The sequence below is a fragment of the Siphateles boraxobius genome, unplaced genomic scaffold, assembly GCF_051911475.1.
Source record: "Siphateles boraxobius isolate OS27281-9 unplaced genomic scaffold, OSU_SipBor_1 32, whole genome shotgun sequence".
Lineage (NCBI taxonomy): Eukaryota > Metazoa > Chordata > Actinopteri > Cypriniformes > Leuciscidae > Siphateles > Siphateles boraxobius.
Genome location: NW_027508942.1, coordinates 1,759,872 through 1,774,091, shown reverse-complemented (window position 1 = coordinate 1,774,091; position 14,220 = coordinate 1,759,872). Strand labels below are relative to the sequence as shown.

General features: G+C 38.0%; 1 protein-coding gene across 1 annotated transcript in view; it reads right to left on the bottom strand.

Annotated features, from left to right (window-relative positions):
• pik3c2a (phosphatidylinositol-4-phosphate 3-kinase, catalytic subunit type 2 alpha) overlaps positions 1–13,504 on the bottom strand; it is a 42,515-nt gene extending 29,011 nt beyond the window's left edge. The window contains exons 1-4 of the mRNA XM_077194464.1: positions 13,403–13,504; positions 6,329–7,475; positions 1,643–1,743; positions 1,023–1,183 (exon numbers count right to left, since the gene is read on the bottom strand). Of these exons, the coding sequence (XP_077050579.1) occupies positions 1,023–1,183; positions 1,643–1,743; positions 6,329–7,405 (1,339 nt within the window). The 5' untranslated portion in view covers positions 7,406–7,475; positions 13,403–13,504. The remainder of the gene's footprint in view (positions 1–1,022; positions 1,184–1,642; positions 1,744–6,328; positions 7,476–13,402) is intronic.
• Between the last annotated feature and the right edge of the window lie 716 nt (positions 13,505–14,220).

Below are 14,220 nucleotides of genomic sequence, written 5' to 3'. Positions count from 1 at the left end.
AGATGGTATGCCCATCATTTAGCTGTATGGTGTTTCTCTGTATGGACTAGGAAAGTTAAGTTAAAACGAGACCCTCTTTTTGCCCACTGTTCACAGAATGAAGGATTATTGTTACAAACTCAGCTTTTAGTAAAATCTGAAATCTCTTGATCTAACACAATAAACTGGATCAGAAGTTCAAGCCAGCAAGAACAGTGTGAACTTGAGAAGCTAGCTAGAACAATAAAAGCATCCAGTCAGTTATAACCAAGCCATTCCTCAAACATTAGCTGTCTGTGAGGCAACTTCAGGTTCCGATAGACACTGTGTCTCCTTTTCCTTTCCTAACTCCACAGTCTATGCTGGATTTATCCAGGACAAAAAGAGCTATGGAGCTTAGGCAGTAACAACACAGAAAAATTCTTCAACACAAAAGACCAGTCTTGATTTCCTGCCAGGAGTGAGATGGCCAGAGACTGCACAAAAAACGAGGCCCGGCAGTCTTCAGAACACAGCCGCTTCACAGGGAACTCAGCCAAGGCCACTACAGCTCAATGAAAAAGACTTTCTGTGCTTGGACCACAGACAGGTTACTCAGTAAAACCTTGGCAAGTGACATGCAAGCAGAAAAATGAAAAACACAGGAACCCTGGCTGAAGTATCAATCTGTTGAGCAGACGCACCATGACAGTTATGTAAAAAGAGAGTGTCGCAGCAGCCAAGAAATGCTCTCTGGCGCTTTATCATGGCTTCTTTATTTGTCAGCTTCCTTCATAGCAGACGTTCAGAGCTTACTATTGTCAAATAGTGAGTACATGATTCACATTATTAGTTTAAATTAATGAAAATTGTGTCATCATTTACTTACCCTCATAATGTTCCAAACCATGTCTTTCTTACTTCTGTGAATTTTGAATTTTCATTTTTGGGTAACCCATCCCTTTTATTACATTAACTGTTAACATAACAATTTTCATATAAAAGCAAGTTATCCTCTGTCAAAATCTTGTAATGACTCAATTCCCAGTCAAAGAAATGCTTACCATCACAAGTGAAAGTTACAGGCTGTTGAGAATCAGAAATCTCAATGGATACTTTTACACTGCCCCCATTGTCTCCTCCTGCATCCCTCTGAGTGATCACAGGACTGAGAACATAGCCAGGATTGGAAGACAGGTCGTTATACGGGAACTTTGACCTCAGTCTGCAAAAAAGGAAGGACAACACTTTGTGTAAATGAAGACCTAACACAGGTAAATATGGTGTACCTCAAGGCTTGGTCTCAGGTCCTTTGCTAATCATCTTGTACGAGCTTTCTTTGTGTGATATAATTAGGAAACATAGCATGAGATTTCATGGGCGACATACAGCTGTACACTTCCTGCATTTCATTTGTCTAATTTTAGCTTTGTTGGACAGCTTGTTAAAAACAATGAGGTTTTGAGGCATTTCCCCAATTAATCCCTCCAGGCAATATTAGCCTTACTTCTCCTATAGAATCTAGCCTATAATTACAGTGCTGATCTAGGTATCCTTGGCTGGGACCTTCTGATATCAGATTTACAACACATCTGTAGTAGCAGGACCTGCTTTTTGATGAGGTTATCCCTTTCAATGGGTAATTCAACACAAAATATGCCTTAAACAAAAAATCATAACTCACTTTGAAATGTCTTCACAGAACGCTGCGACTTCTAGATTCTGGGCTTCCTTTTGGTGTAAGACAGAGTACTTTGAGAGTACATTTGCATTTCCCTTACTGACCTGTAAAAAGACAGACATGATGCCATGGTTATACTGATTAGTAGACATTCGGCCTACTGTCTTGTACATTTACTTTCACCGATGGTGCCCTTCACATAGGAAATCATTTGTTAAATGTGTTTTGAAAACAGTCTGTATTATGTACAGAAGTATCAAGTACTAGTGATTGATGACATTAACATCCCAGTTCAAATGTGGAACAAGACAGTCTCTCTGTTTGGTGAGAGGATACTGAGAATGTGAAGAATGTCTGGAATGCTAAAAAAGACTTCCTTCGGGAAGGAAATAGGTCAAAAAGGCAGATCAACATGAAAATACTACTAGGAATAAAAGGTACTTTCAGTTTAGTAAAGGCTAACATGCTAGGAAATGAAATAGGAAGATTTGTTTTCTGTTTAATTACATTTATTATGCAGCCTATATAAATTAAATCTCAATAGTGTCATGAGTACTTGGGTAGATTAGGCATTTTTGTGACATTTTCTTAGCATGGTATCTAATGAGAACATCTGCCTCTTACACATTCACCATAAATAAAATGAAAGTATTAAACAATCAAAAGTGTCATGACTTGTCAGAGCAGGTCATGTGTTTTATTGCAGGTAAGACGTCCAAGCCTCGGATGAGATGATGGTGTCTAGCTTTTTACTAGGCCAGAGCTCTAGGCCTAACCTTAGAGAAAAATGAGATGCCATGTGACACACATTCACAAATTATTCATCCGCTTTTGCTTAGAGCCACAGTTTTACAGTTCTGGCTGCCCTATATGCAATCTCTCCCAACCTAAACTAACCTCTTCCTCAGGTTAAACGTTTATGAGGGAACTGCCAAGAAACAATTAAAAAAACTCAGGAATGAGAGGAAGTTGGCTTGCATGAGCTTAGTATTTGGTTGGATTTAAGTAAAAGTTCCCCATCATCTAGGTTTGTGCTTAATAGAATTCACAGCAACTGTAACTTCCTCTCCATTATTGCTGCTAAGAATGGTGAAACACATTAACTAGAACTTCGCTCTCTGACTGACCTGATTATACTTCCAGTAAATAAATATGACTTTACTTCCGTCAGATAATTTAAGTAATTGTCGACTGAGTGCTTGATGGTCAACAGTGACTAAGAGATTTGTTTATAGAGCCAATTATTTACAGTTACATTAAACAAACTTAATTTTTGCATGTCGGATAAGCTGACAGTGGGAGAGAGAGGATGGGATGTTCAGAACACATTTACAAACAAACACATACAATACAAAAAACACATAGTTGCTGTGTTAAGTAAGAACACTTCATTGTCCGAATACAAAAGTTACAGTGTGGGCTAAGACACTAAGTGACTGATACATTAGGGATGTCAAAGTACCAACTGATACCAGTCTATCAACAATATCACCAATAACAACTCAATACAGTGCCTGAGTGATGTCTGACCTACATGTGGCTGCTCTTCTATGCTCACAGGGATATTTAGCACAAATGTTAGGTGTCAAACTGGTCAAAAGTATTGGATCTGTGCATTAGGTATTGGATCTGTGCAATATTTATATTAATATTAAACTTTAAAAAGAAGGAGTGCATTTAATGGCATATTGATTTTGACATTACACTTGCATTGGTATGGACCAGTGAAATTTGGCTTTGTGACAAACTCAATAACACAAACCTTTGACACTCGTACTTAATTTGTTTACACTGGTAGGTAGATAATGCATCTAGATAGATTCATCTGAGTTTGCCATTATGAATTCTTCAGTAGCATAAAAATATGCTAAAAACAATTCACTATACTAATCCCAAATACTTTCAACCATAGTTAATCCTCAAAATAAGAAACCACTTTTGATAATGTGTTGTTGTAACCCAAACCACAAGCACCAAGTAATGGCAACAGTGAATTTACACTTACACCAAGCCTGTTAATATACACACAACAAACAAACAGGTCTTTTGGGATGCGTGCGCTGATAAGGGCTAAAATATCCAGGGCTTGTGATAAGAGTATCTGGTGTACTGTGCGGTGAAGCAGAGTAACTGTACACCAAAGCCAAAGCTCAGATTAGTTTCGCCGCTCTTTCGCACACTCCGAAAGAGCGCTACCATGGCAACGGGGAGCTGCAGGCATGTCAGGGAAGAACCCATGGGGCAAAGACAGCTAGCTGGGGCTTGTCTGTGCTAATGAGACCAGCAGTAGTCCTCACTACACAAAGACAACAACCTATTTACTCCAGAACACTAGGACTGGTTAGTGCGTAGCGAGCCTGAACTAGACCCACTGTGTGATTCAGAAATGTAATGATATTCATTCCTAATAGTCTACTTGAAATGAGGAAGTGCAAAGACAAAACCCTCTGACCCCTTTTTTTTTCCTTAAGTGAAATCTGATCTGTTGTAGAAGTTATGGGTACAAATTCCTTGAGTTCTGTGGTAAATGTGTGACAACAGCCAATTGTCCTAGTCAGAAACAAACAAAGAAACGGGAAGTGGGATTTCTGGGGGGGGAACACATTTACACACCCTCCCCATAAGCAATCAAAGTGTCACTCACTGCACATTCCTCTCAGAAAGTCATTCTTTATTTTGGCAATCAGTGACAATAATTTTTGAGGAAAGACCAACGATAAAGCAAAAGTGTTAGATAAGATTTTGGGTGGGCAGAACTTGGGTGGGCAGCTGAACTTGCGGGTGGTGATGGCGCAGTGGATAAGACACATGCCTTTGGTGTGAGAGACCCATGTTCGAATCCACTGCGAGACACCAATGTGTCCCTGAGCAAGACACTTAACCCTTAGTTGCTCCAGAGGCGTGCGACCTCTGTAATATAGCAATTGTAAGTCGCTTTGGATAAAAGCCTCAGCTAAATGAATAAATGTAAATGAACTTGCCTAGAGTTTAATAAGAAACCAAACATGAGGAACAAGACCAAAACAAAAGAGGCAAATCCACTCGAGCTTAAAATGTTGCAAAGACGTTCACCACACTGGCACGGTATAATAATTAGAAAACCATACGCACACATTTTTAACTGCTACATCCTGTCACATCACAGAGCACTGCTGCTTTCTTAAGTACTAGCATCCATGCTAACATAAGAGACACAAAATACTATGTTGTCGATTCGGGGTGGATCACGATGGTCACCTAATCATCTTACTTGAAAATTTGTATGTTTTTCTTTGTTTTGATATTATTAGCAATTTAATTAGCATGCTGTGCTTTTGCTGCTTGACTGGTAAAACAATCAAAAAAGTGGCATTTTTAAATATATCCCCTTTAAAGCGACACCGTTACCGCCATAGGGGCAGTTCACACAGAACAGGTTTTTACATTTCACTGTATTCATTTTCCATTGCTACAGAGTATTGCTGCACGATAATCATATCGCAATCGCGATGTCAAGCCTATGCGATTACATGACGCAAAATGCCGCGATTTTATGAAATAAAAAAATGCATGTGGACATGACAACCCATTCTCTCTGAGAGCTGTTAGCCTATTTTCTACACCGCAAATAAAAAGAAGACCAGTCAGTCTTAGTTTAGGCAGTGGCACGTGTGGCGCGTATGGTCAGGTCGTGACTTTTTCCGATGTGAGCTGGAGAACAATATACCACAGAACATTACATTTACCTCAGGAAAGCCATTTGATAGCATGTTAGTTGGCTAGACAAATTATATATAGGAGTATTTTGCTAAATATGTGCACTATATTAAATATGTATTATAATTGTACTTATTAAAATATTGTAGCGTTGTTATTATAGCCTAGTAAAAACCACAATATTTAATTTGAGTTGTTAATTTTAACCTTTAATAATAATACCAGCTTACAGGGCTCTCTGTATGTTTACAGCATTAGGTGAGATATTTCTTTTTCTTGAGAAAAATTAACATGCACCTACTGTTAGGATACCTAATATTTATCCGAATTAATCAATACTGAATAAAGATCGTAATCAAATCACAAGATTTGAATTGAAATCGTGAAATTTGTGTCAAGCAATAATAAAAACAGTAGCCAAAAAGTCATTGTACCATGTTGTCACTAAACTTAACAAAATCCTGTTTAGTAACCAAATGTTTTGACAATCACAATAGCCTACACTTGCACCAAAAATTATCCACAGACTGAGTTTAGACAAAGCATATTACATCCTGCTTAAATGTCCCAGCTTGTCTGGACAGAATGTTCAAAATATCTTATTTTCATGAGCATACAAATGTTTGTATGCTCATGAAAATAAGATATTTTGAACATTCTGTCCAGACAAGCGGGGACATTTAAGCAGGATGTAATATGCTTTGTGTCACGTAATCGCAATATTGACCTCAATAATCGCAATATGACATTTTCCCCAAAATCGTGCAGCCCTACTACAGAGTTAATTTGAAAATATGTATTGTTGATTACACTGAGAAACATCATATAAGTTGTTCACTATATGTGCATTAAATACAACTGGTTTGACACCTGGAATTATTTCTACTTCCTCATGCAAACCCAGTGCAGGTTCTCCTAACTCTGCAGAATGTGGATGTGGTAATCAGGACGTGCCAACATGTTCTGGGTCAGCAGAAAGGAAGTTTCTCTTACCTGTTTGCCTGGACTGTGATTCGTTGAGGTTACAGGTATATTGAGGGACTGGCTTCTTGTTACAGCCGCCCCTGTTGACGCTCTTCTTGGTTGGGATGCCGAAGTCACCTTGCTATTCACCTCTGCCGAGGGACTGCCATTGTTCACAACTTCAGGCTCATCCTCAAGAACAGCATCCCATGGGTCTCTAGCATTCCCAGACCTCTCTATGAAAAGACCACTTGATACAGATTTTGTCTCCTCTACCTCCGCCTCCTTGTGCTTGTTGAGCGGGTCCAGGTCCAGCCACTCAAATTGGCTGATGTTGGGAGGTTCTGAGGGCTGAGGCAATGGCTCCAAGGACTTGGCGCTTCCCAAATCCGTTTCCATGCTGGAGGACCTGCCGTTCTTCAAGTATTTCGAAGTGCTGGCAATTTTGTCGAACAGCTTGGCCATCTCTGGGGAGACGGCAGGCTGCGAGTATGCCAGAGCAGCAGGTGGCTGTATGGGTGTAAATGAGAGGAAGGGGGTCGGATGGGCCGACATAAAGGGAGACATAGCTGGACTAAAGCCATTCGGGAAAGAGCATGGAGGCTTCAGGAAAGGAGCAGAGGGGAAAATGGGAGTCTGTGCATGTGTTGGAGTGGGTGTCCAGTGAAATGAAGAAGGGCTGAACGCATGTACTCCAGGATACGATGCACTGAGATTGCAACCTAGCAAAGAGGAAGGTCTTGTCATTTTGTTTGTGCCAAAACTGTCATCCAGAAGCAGCTTTTCCAGCTCCTCCGCGGTCAGCTTATCCAAATCGATGTCCTCAAAATTGTCTTTTTGTTCTTTCCTCTGTGTTTCTGATTCACAGAACACAATGAGGTCTTTCTCTTGTCGGCTAGTGGACGTTTGACCCGTTGGTTTGGGAAGGAGATTAACAGAAGACGCTGTGACTGGGAGTGTGTGCACTTTCTCACGCTTAATTTTATCCAAGGCCTCTACCTCCATGCGTAAAGCCTCCTCCTTTCCCACAATACCTTTGGGCCGGACCACACCGGGAGAGGCTGGCCTGTCAAACTTAAACCCATTGCCACTGGATAAGTGGGCCATGGTGTCAGCTTTGCCTTGCTATGTACATGGGGAGACCACTGGATTCTGACAGGAACTTTACAACAGGTGCCTACGGGAGGAAATTAAGAGAATATTACATTTCAATGTTGGATACTCAGAACATTAATGCTTTCAAAAAAAGTATTGCATGTTCAGTGCAAACTATGATGCATTTGTAGTGCTATTTTTAAAGGCAGTGGTCAATATACTGAGTTGCTCTGTGCCATTTTTAACAATTAAATATCCTGTTCACAATAGTGTGGTTATATTCAAAGTTCTATCATTCACAGTAATGGACATATCCATTATGCACCAACACAAGCATTGACATTTTGCCCGAATCAAACAAATGAATCCCTTTTGCTCAAATGTTTGTTATGTGAGTCCCAGTAAAATATAAAAAGATGGATGAATGCAAGCCTGCACCTTACACCAGGAAAAAGGGAATTGACTCAGCAGCAACTGAAGCTTGAAAAAAGATAAACAAGGCTGTTACATATGACAGGACCACGGGGCTCTACAGTGCCACCATTTTAGTCACATTTGTGACTGAAAATGAATGGGTGCGACTGTGAAAAAAATGATTTACCCAAGATCCCATCAGGATCGGCTCTACGGGAGTGCTAGAGGGTGCACCCACAGCCGAAACTACTAAAAGCACATTAGTTAATTGATTCAGTGCGTATTTGGAGAGCGTTAAAGGTTTCTATTCACAAAATGTTTTGCAGCGTTGAGCAATGTAGCCAATCACAGAAATCTTTTTGAATAAGTCGGGTCAATGGATTCAATCACCCATTCATGACAGCCACTCTATTCGTTCCTGAATGAATCAGCCATTTTGAACGAATTGATTGCAGGGCTCGAATTTCGGTGCGGGATTGCGGGTATTGCGCATCATTTTAATCATTACCGCAGGGGCTTGTGTTTATAATGCGGGAAATTCCCGCAAACATTCATTCAATCTAGCATGTAGGCCTATGAGTGAATTTAACCTAACAGATTATAAGATCAAATCAGTCATTTTAAAACTTTATGCGAGACGCAATTTCACAAACAGCGTGAGTGATTCTGCCAATGCCGCGTCTTCTCTGTCTCTCAAAATGTGTTGCACAAGGCAAGTCAATCGCGCTGCACTCCAGGCGGCGACTCTAGACTCTCGCGTTTCAGAGGTCGGTACATATGATGGAAATGTCACTTGCACAATCGGGCCATTGCATCGTCACTAATGTATATAATTTGTGCGTCTTTTTAAGTCTTACCTATTTAAACATTCAAGCGATTTTAAAACGCATAACAAACAGCTCGTGAGTAACAAAACTGAGTTCTTTTTCACGAATTATAGCGCTTTAACGGTCAAAAGCACACAACATTGTCTTAATTCCGGTCTTGGGGAGTATCCTCTCAAACACAATCAGTTATGTCTTAAAAAAATAATACAAAAAGAAAATGCATGTGACACTATAATGAAAACAGTATGGGCCGTTCACGTTACGTCTTTTGCGCGCTCATCCTTTACTGAAACGTCTTCGTCTTCATGGAGAACATGGCTCATGATTGCTTAGCAACAGGGACCCCTTTTTAAAAGGGGAGAAAGTGGCGCAGACTGCGCTTTACACGCAACATGTGAACGTGGATCCGTGCACTAGCTCTTAAAGTGAGAGTAGCCTAAAATGTGTCTGTCATTATTGTATATAAAACAACAAAAGATAGCATTAATTGTAAGGAATCAGGATTAATAGCCTATGTATTCAAATTATACAGGACTAAAAGACTATTCAGTGTTATTATACATTGGATTACTTTTTTTTTCCTTTCTGTAGTAATACTAGTGTTATTAGACCTAAACTTTTCTCTTTATTTCATGTATTTATTTGTGCTACTTTTTTCAATTTAATTCAAAGATTGAAATCAAGCTGTAAACTAAAAAAATGACCCCATTGTAAAAACACAAATACAATGAGTGAGCAAACATTTAGCTGAATGTATTTTTAAAAATTGTCTAAAAAAACTCCCCCCTCAAATTAAAAAATCCCCCCCATAAGAATGACCTAAATGGGGATTTCTCCCCTATTTTCCAAAACGAAATTTAGGCCATGTGATTGACTGAATGATTCAGTGACAAAGAGTGACATGCCGCCACCGACTGTAATTTTCCGTTTCAAAAATCAGTCAATCTGCGCCACCTCTGCAGCGCAAAGATTCATTTTGTTGATACTGATACTGATTCGTTTGATTGCTAATTTAGTCTGCTTTATTACTCTAATTGAATTTATTGTTTTAATTACATTTTGAACACGTTTATAAATATACATTTAAGAATTTGACAAAAGATGACATACATTTAATTAAATTAGAAAAAAAATTACCATACAGTTGAATTTCACCCTGAAATGGTAAGGTTAATTTGATCAGAAGGTGCTCCTAAATTTAAATTAGTAGCAAAAGTGCTATTAAAAAAAAAATTAAGCGCCTGGAAGATAGAAAATCGGTCACATCAAATTACAATTCAACAATCTCAAGTTTTGGATTTCTTCCGACAAAAGCATCCTGAATATTTCGGATATGAGAAATCTTTAGATTGCGAAATGCGCAAAACGTCAGTAGGAAAATACAGTTCACTTGAGTGGTCAGTGAGGGCATATCAAACTATGGATTTAATGGATGAATGGCAGGCGTTTACAGCACATACCAGACATTTCCCTGTGCCTTGCAACTGACATGCCAGCTTGCAACTGAAACAGAACCAATTAGGTGCAAACTCAAGACAGAACTGGGTTTCAGCTCCTCATTCACAGCTTCACTGATTATGTGCAAAAACCCACAAAAATAGGGCAGGACTGATTTATGTTAAGTATGACAGTGACAACGAAACATTGAAAAACCCCAGATATCTGTCTCTAACAAGTCAAGGCAAGGAAGAATGTGTCATTTAGGGGTGTTATGAACCATGCAACGCAGAGTTTAGTTGATTATGGTTGCCAAGAAATAGGCTAGCACTTAATACCAATAGTCAATAATTGTATCTCCAAAATTACATATTTAAAAGTTTTATCCTGTGATAAAAATGTTCTTCATTTAGCTCACCGGAACGTTGACGTGATTGGTTACAACATATTTGTGACATAAAAAACACCAGCGAATTCAAACCGCGTTTTTGAGACTGTCTTTAGATCACTGCAGTTTTAAAGAGAAAATACTCAGCAATGGTGTTGACTTATGAATTTGCACATGGTTAGTTTTAAAGCATATTAAAAACACTACATAGACATATAAACGACATTAAAATCTTGATTTTAACCACAGGGGGACTTTAACTGATGTGTAGTCGCAAAAAAATTTTTTTAAATATAATTTACTGAAAATGAAAGGAAGCAAAGCAGTTTTTCAGCAACATTTAGCAATTTCTTTCCCAATTCACTGCGCTACGTTTTACATTATTTTCGGTGTTGTGCTACACGAACGTGTTTGACTGTTGCGCACATGTCTTTTGCAGCGTCTTGTGCATAAAACTGCAGCCATTCTAAAAACATAAATTTTTAAAAATATGCCTCAAAGCTTGAGTTTTTAACCGCAAAAACATGTTTTGTGTGAAACAGCCCACTGATGTAATGAGGTCAGAGGTGTGCGTTTATAGAGCGTTTTACAACAGCTACAAACAGATCGCAATCGAGGACAGGAACTATGCATTGTTCACAAAGGAGACCAAGCATGTCTTATCAGTAAGACATCAAATTATGCAAAATGACGATGCTCATATTTAGAATGCAATATTATTAAATCGTGAAGAACTCTGAACTCAACGTTGTACAAAAAAAAAAAAATATATATATATACATATATATATATATATATAATTAACCATTTTATAGTGCTAAACCTTCTATTAAACCAACATTTTGTTGACTAACAACCCAAAAAGCAATTTGTTGTTCTTGAAGATATACGTTTTCTGGTTCAAAACATATTTATGATTACTATAACAGCTCAAATGGTTAAATCATGGAGGCCCGGTTTCACAGACAGGGCTTAGATTAAACAAGGATTAGACCTTAGTTCAATTAGGACATTTAAGTAGCTTTTTAAAATATGTCTTAGAAAAAAACTGGTGTGCATCTTGAGACAAAACAATTGCAATGACATATTTTAAGATAGGTCAATGCAAGTTGCTTTCAGTTAGCTCAAACATGCATTTTAGTCTGGGACTAGTTCAAGCCTTGTCTATGAAACCGGGCAATGGAGTGTCTAGTTACTGTGTCGTCTCCTTTTTTTCATATCAGAAAAAAGGCAGGTGGCATACTCTGCGCTCTCGGTTTTATCAAATCGTTGCAGATAAAAGCTTGTGGGAATGGTTCACTACTCAGCGTGCATGCCTGACAAATATCACTTATTTATGCATTTGAAACCCCCAAATTCTAAATTTTAAAGATGGTGTCCAATCATAATGGAAGACAGCAAAATATGTTTTTGTACTTAACAAAAAAAATTATTTATCAAGCTTCAATCCAGCTGATCAAAGTACAGAAATGAATAACTAGAAAATGCATATGGCTTTTAAATGCGTCAGTTTATAAACATCAGCTAACTTTTAATACTCAGGAATGCACTGAACACATAGCATGACTCAAAATACACTGAGTTTGGTTTCAGATGCTTTTCTAAGCACTTGCAAAAACAAGTCAAGAGAAGACATATAGTTCCCAAGACAGTGAGAAAGTTCAGAAGGGTAAATAAATGATAGATGACAATTACAGCACTCATTGTGTGTGCAACATGTCATTACATCTGTCCTGTTTACAGTAGACACAATTTAGTTGGTTTACGTGACAGAAAACAGTTACAGAACTGAAAAAATTAGTTGCATGTGCATATTCAGCTAGCATACTCAAGGGGGTCAAGGCACATGATTCATATAACTACAATGACGCAACACTGCAGGAACAACACGATTATGTGCCACATAAACCACTTCAGTTGAAGTTTTAAAGAGGACATACGTGCTGAATCCACACATTTATACAAGCCTATTTTAGTTATGCCTGGCAGCAAAAAAAAAAAAAGATAAAACCTGCTTCTCCAGTCAGTTACCTCAACAATACTGACTCAAAGCAGCATACAAAATAGCTATTATTCCTATTAGAAACATTCCAATATGATAGACTGTGCTATTTTAAGTTTGTTTGAAATGAGAAAAAAACACTGGAATGGCAGTCCAAGTAAATATGCAAATGAAGTGCATTACATTTTCTTGTATAAAAAATGGTCAGCAAGATTTTAACCTTAAATACAGATGAAAGAATAAGCTACTAAATATTAGCTATTATATTAGAATTAATGTTAAATTGTTATAGGCTCCATCCAGTGTTACAAAAACTGTTAGTGAAGTGCAGCAGATACTTGAGCTTCATCGCTAACTTTCATTAACCTGTTCTGAACTCAAGAGGGCTTTTATTACGTATTAGATTAAATATTGTTCAATTTAAGTGATTCAAACAGTAGTCGTCCAAATAGAAATGCAACCCTATCTTATCTTAATGAATAAAGGATAAATACAGTTTAAAAGATGTTCCAGAAACTAAACAAAAGTTTATAATGGATGCAAAACATGCGTTCAAAAATAGCTAATTTAAAGCTAACTTTAACACAACTGTCTCTAGATTGCCAATACAGATTAATATTTCTAATCAAATGTTGCTGTCAGCATAGTAAATAACCTGCCACGAACACCCCGACATGGTAAAACATCCCAAAAGACTATGTATAAACACTTAAACAATATATCTCTCGTAGAAAGTAGTTTCAGAAACTTTATGCAATGTTTTTGCACATATTTCGGAATTTCGGCGCACCAACCAAAGTGAAAACACAAGCAAAAGAAAAACAAACAACACAAATACTCAGACAAACAGAACACCCTATACTTCCGGTAGGCAGAAGAACAGACCTGACGGTAAACTTAACGCATAGTAAGAATTTGTGTGAATAAATGACGATTCCCACCTTCAGACTCTCGGATCTTTGACGCTGGACATTTTCCTCCAGCTGGAAAATTTGCTCATGTAGTCGTAGACACAAACGTCAGTTCCTGCTGGACATCGGAGAGTAAAGATCACCGGGAAACAGCGACATCTGGAGGTCAGAAAACGCAACACGCTTCTTTTGGTTGTCGGCATACTGTATATTACCTTTATTATCTCAGAATCCCTTCGTCTCCCCAGCCAAATGTCTACACTGCTTCTGTATCTCAACAATGCCACCATTTTAAGTATTTTTATAGACTGATAGCCTATAGTTTTTCTAAATGTAGTCCATGAAAAACGTAAATGTCTTTAAAATGCTATATATATGCATAAACGTCGTTATAACTTGCATTGCTAAAACTAAAATGTCTACTTCCTTAATTAAGAAGAAATTGCGATGCACTTCAATGATCATGGAATTGATAAAGATATTTCATTCAACTGATCATTTTAATTTTTAATTTTAAAGTTTCACATTCATAAAATGTGGGAAGAAATTTTCACACTTTCAAAAAATAGTCAATTATGTATGCATTACATTAAGTCAAGTCAAGTCATCCTCATTTATATAGCGCTTTTAACAATGTAGATTGTTTCAAAGCAGCTTTACAGAGATAAACATATAATTTAAGGTAACAGAGATTGGTTTTATAGTGATTCTTGAAAAATGTTTTTCCCAGCTAAAGTTAGTTGTGATTGATTCACTTCCGTCTAAATGATCATTTGTTATTAAATTAGGGGCCGCTAAGACGACACCGTTCTCTCTAAACAGACTTTAAACGCGAACCCGTGATAGAC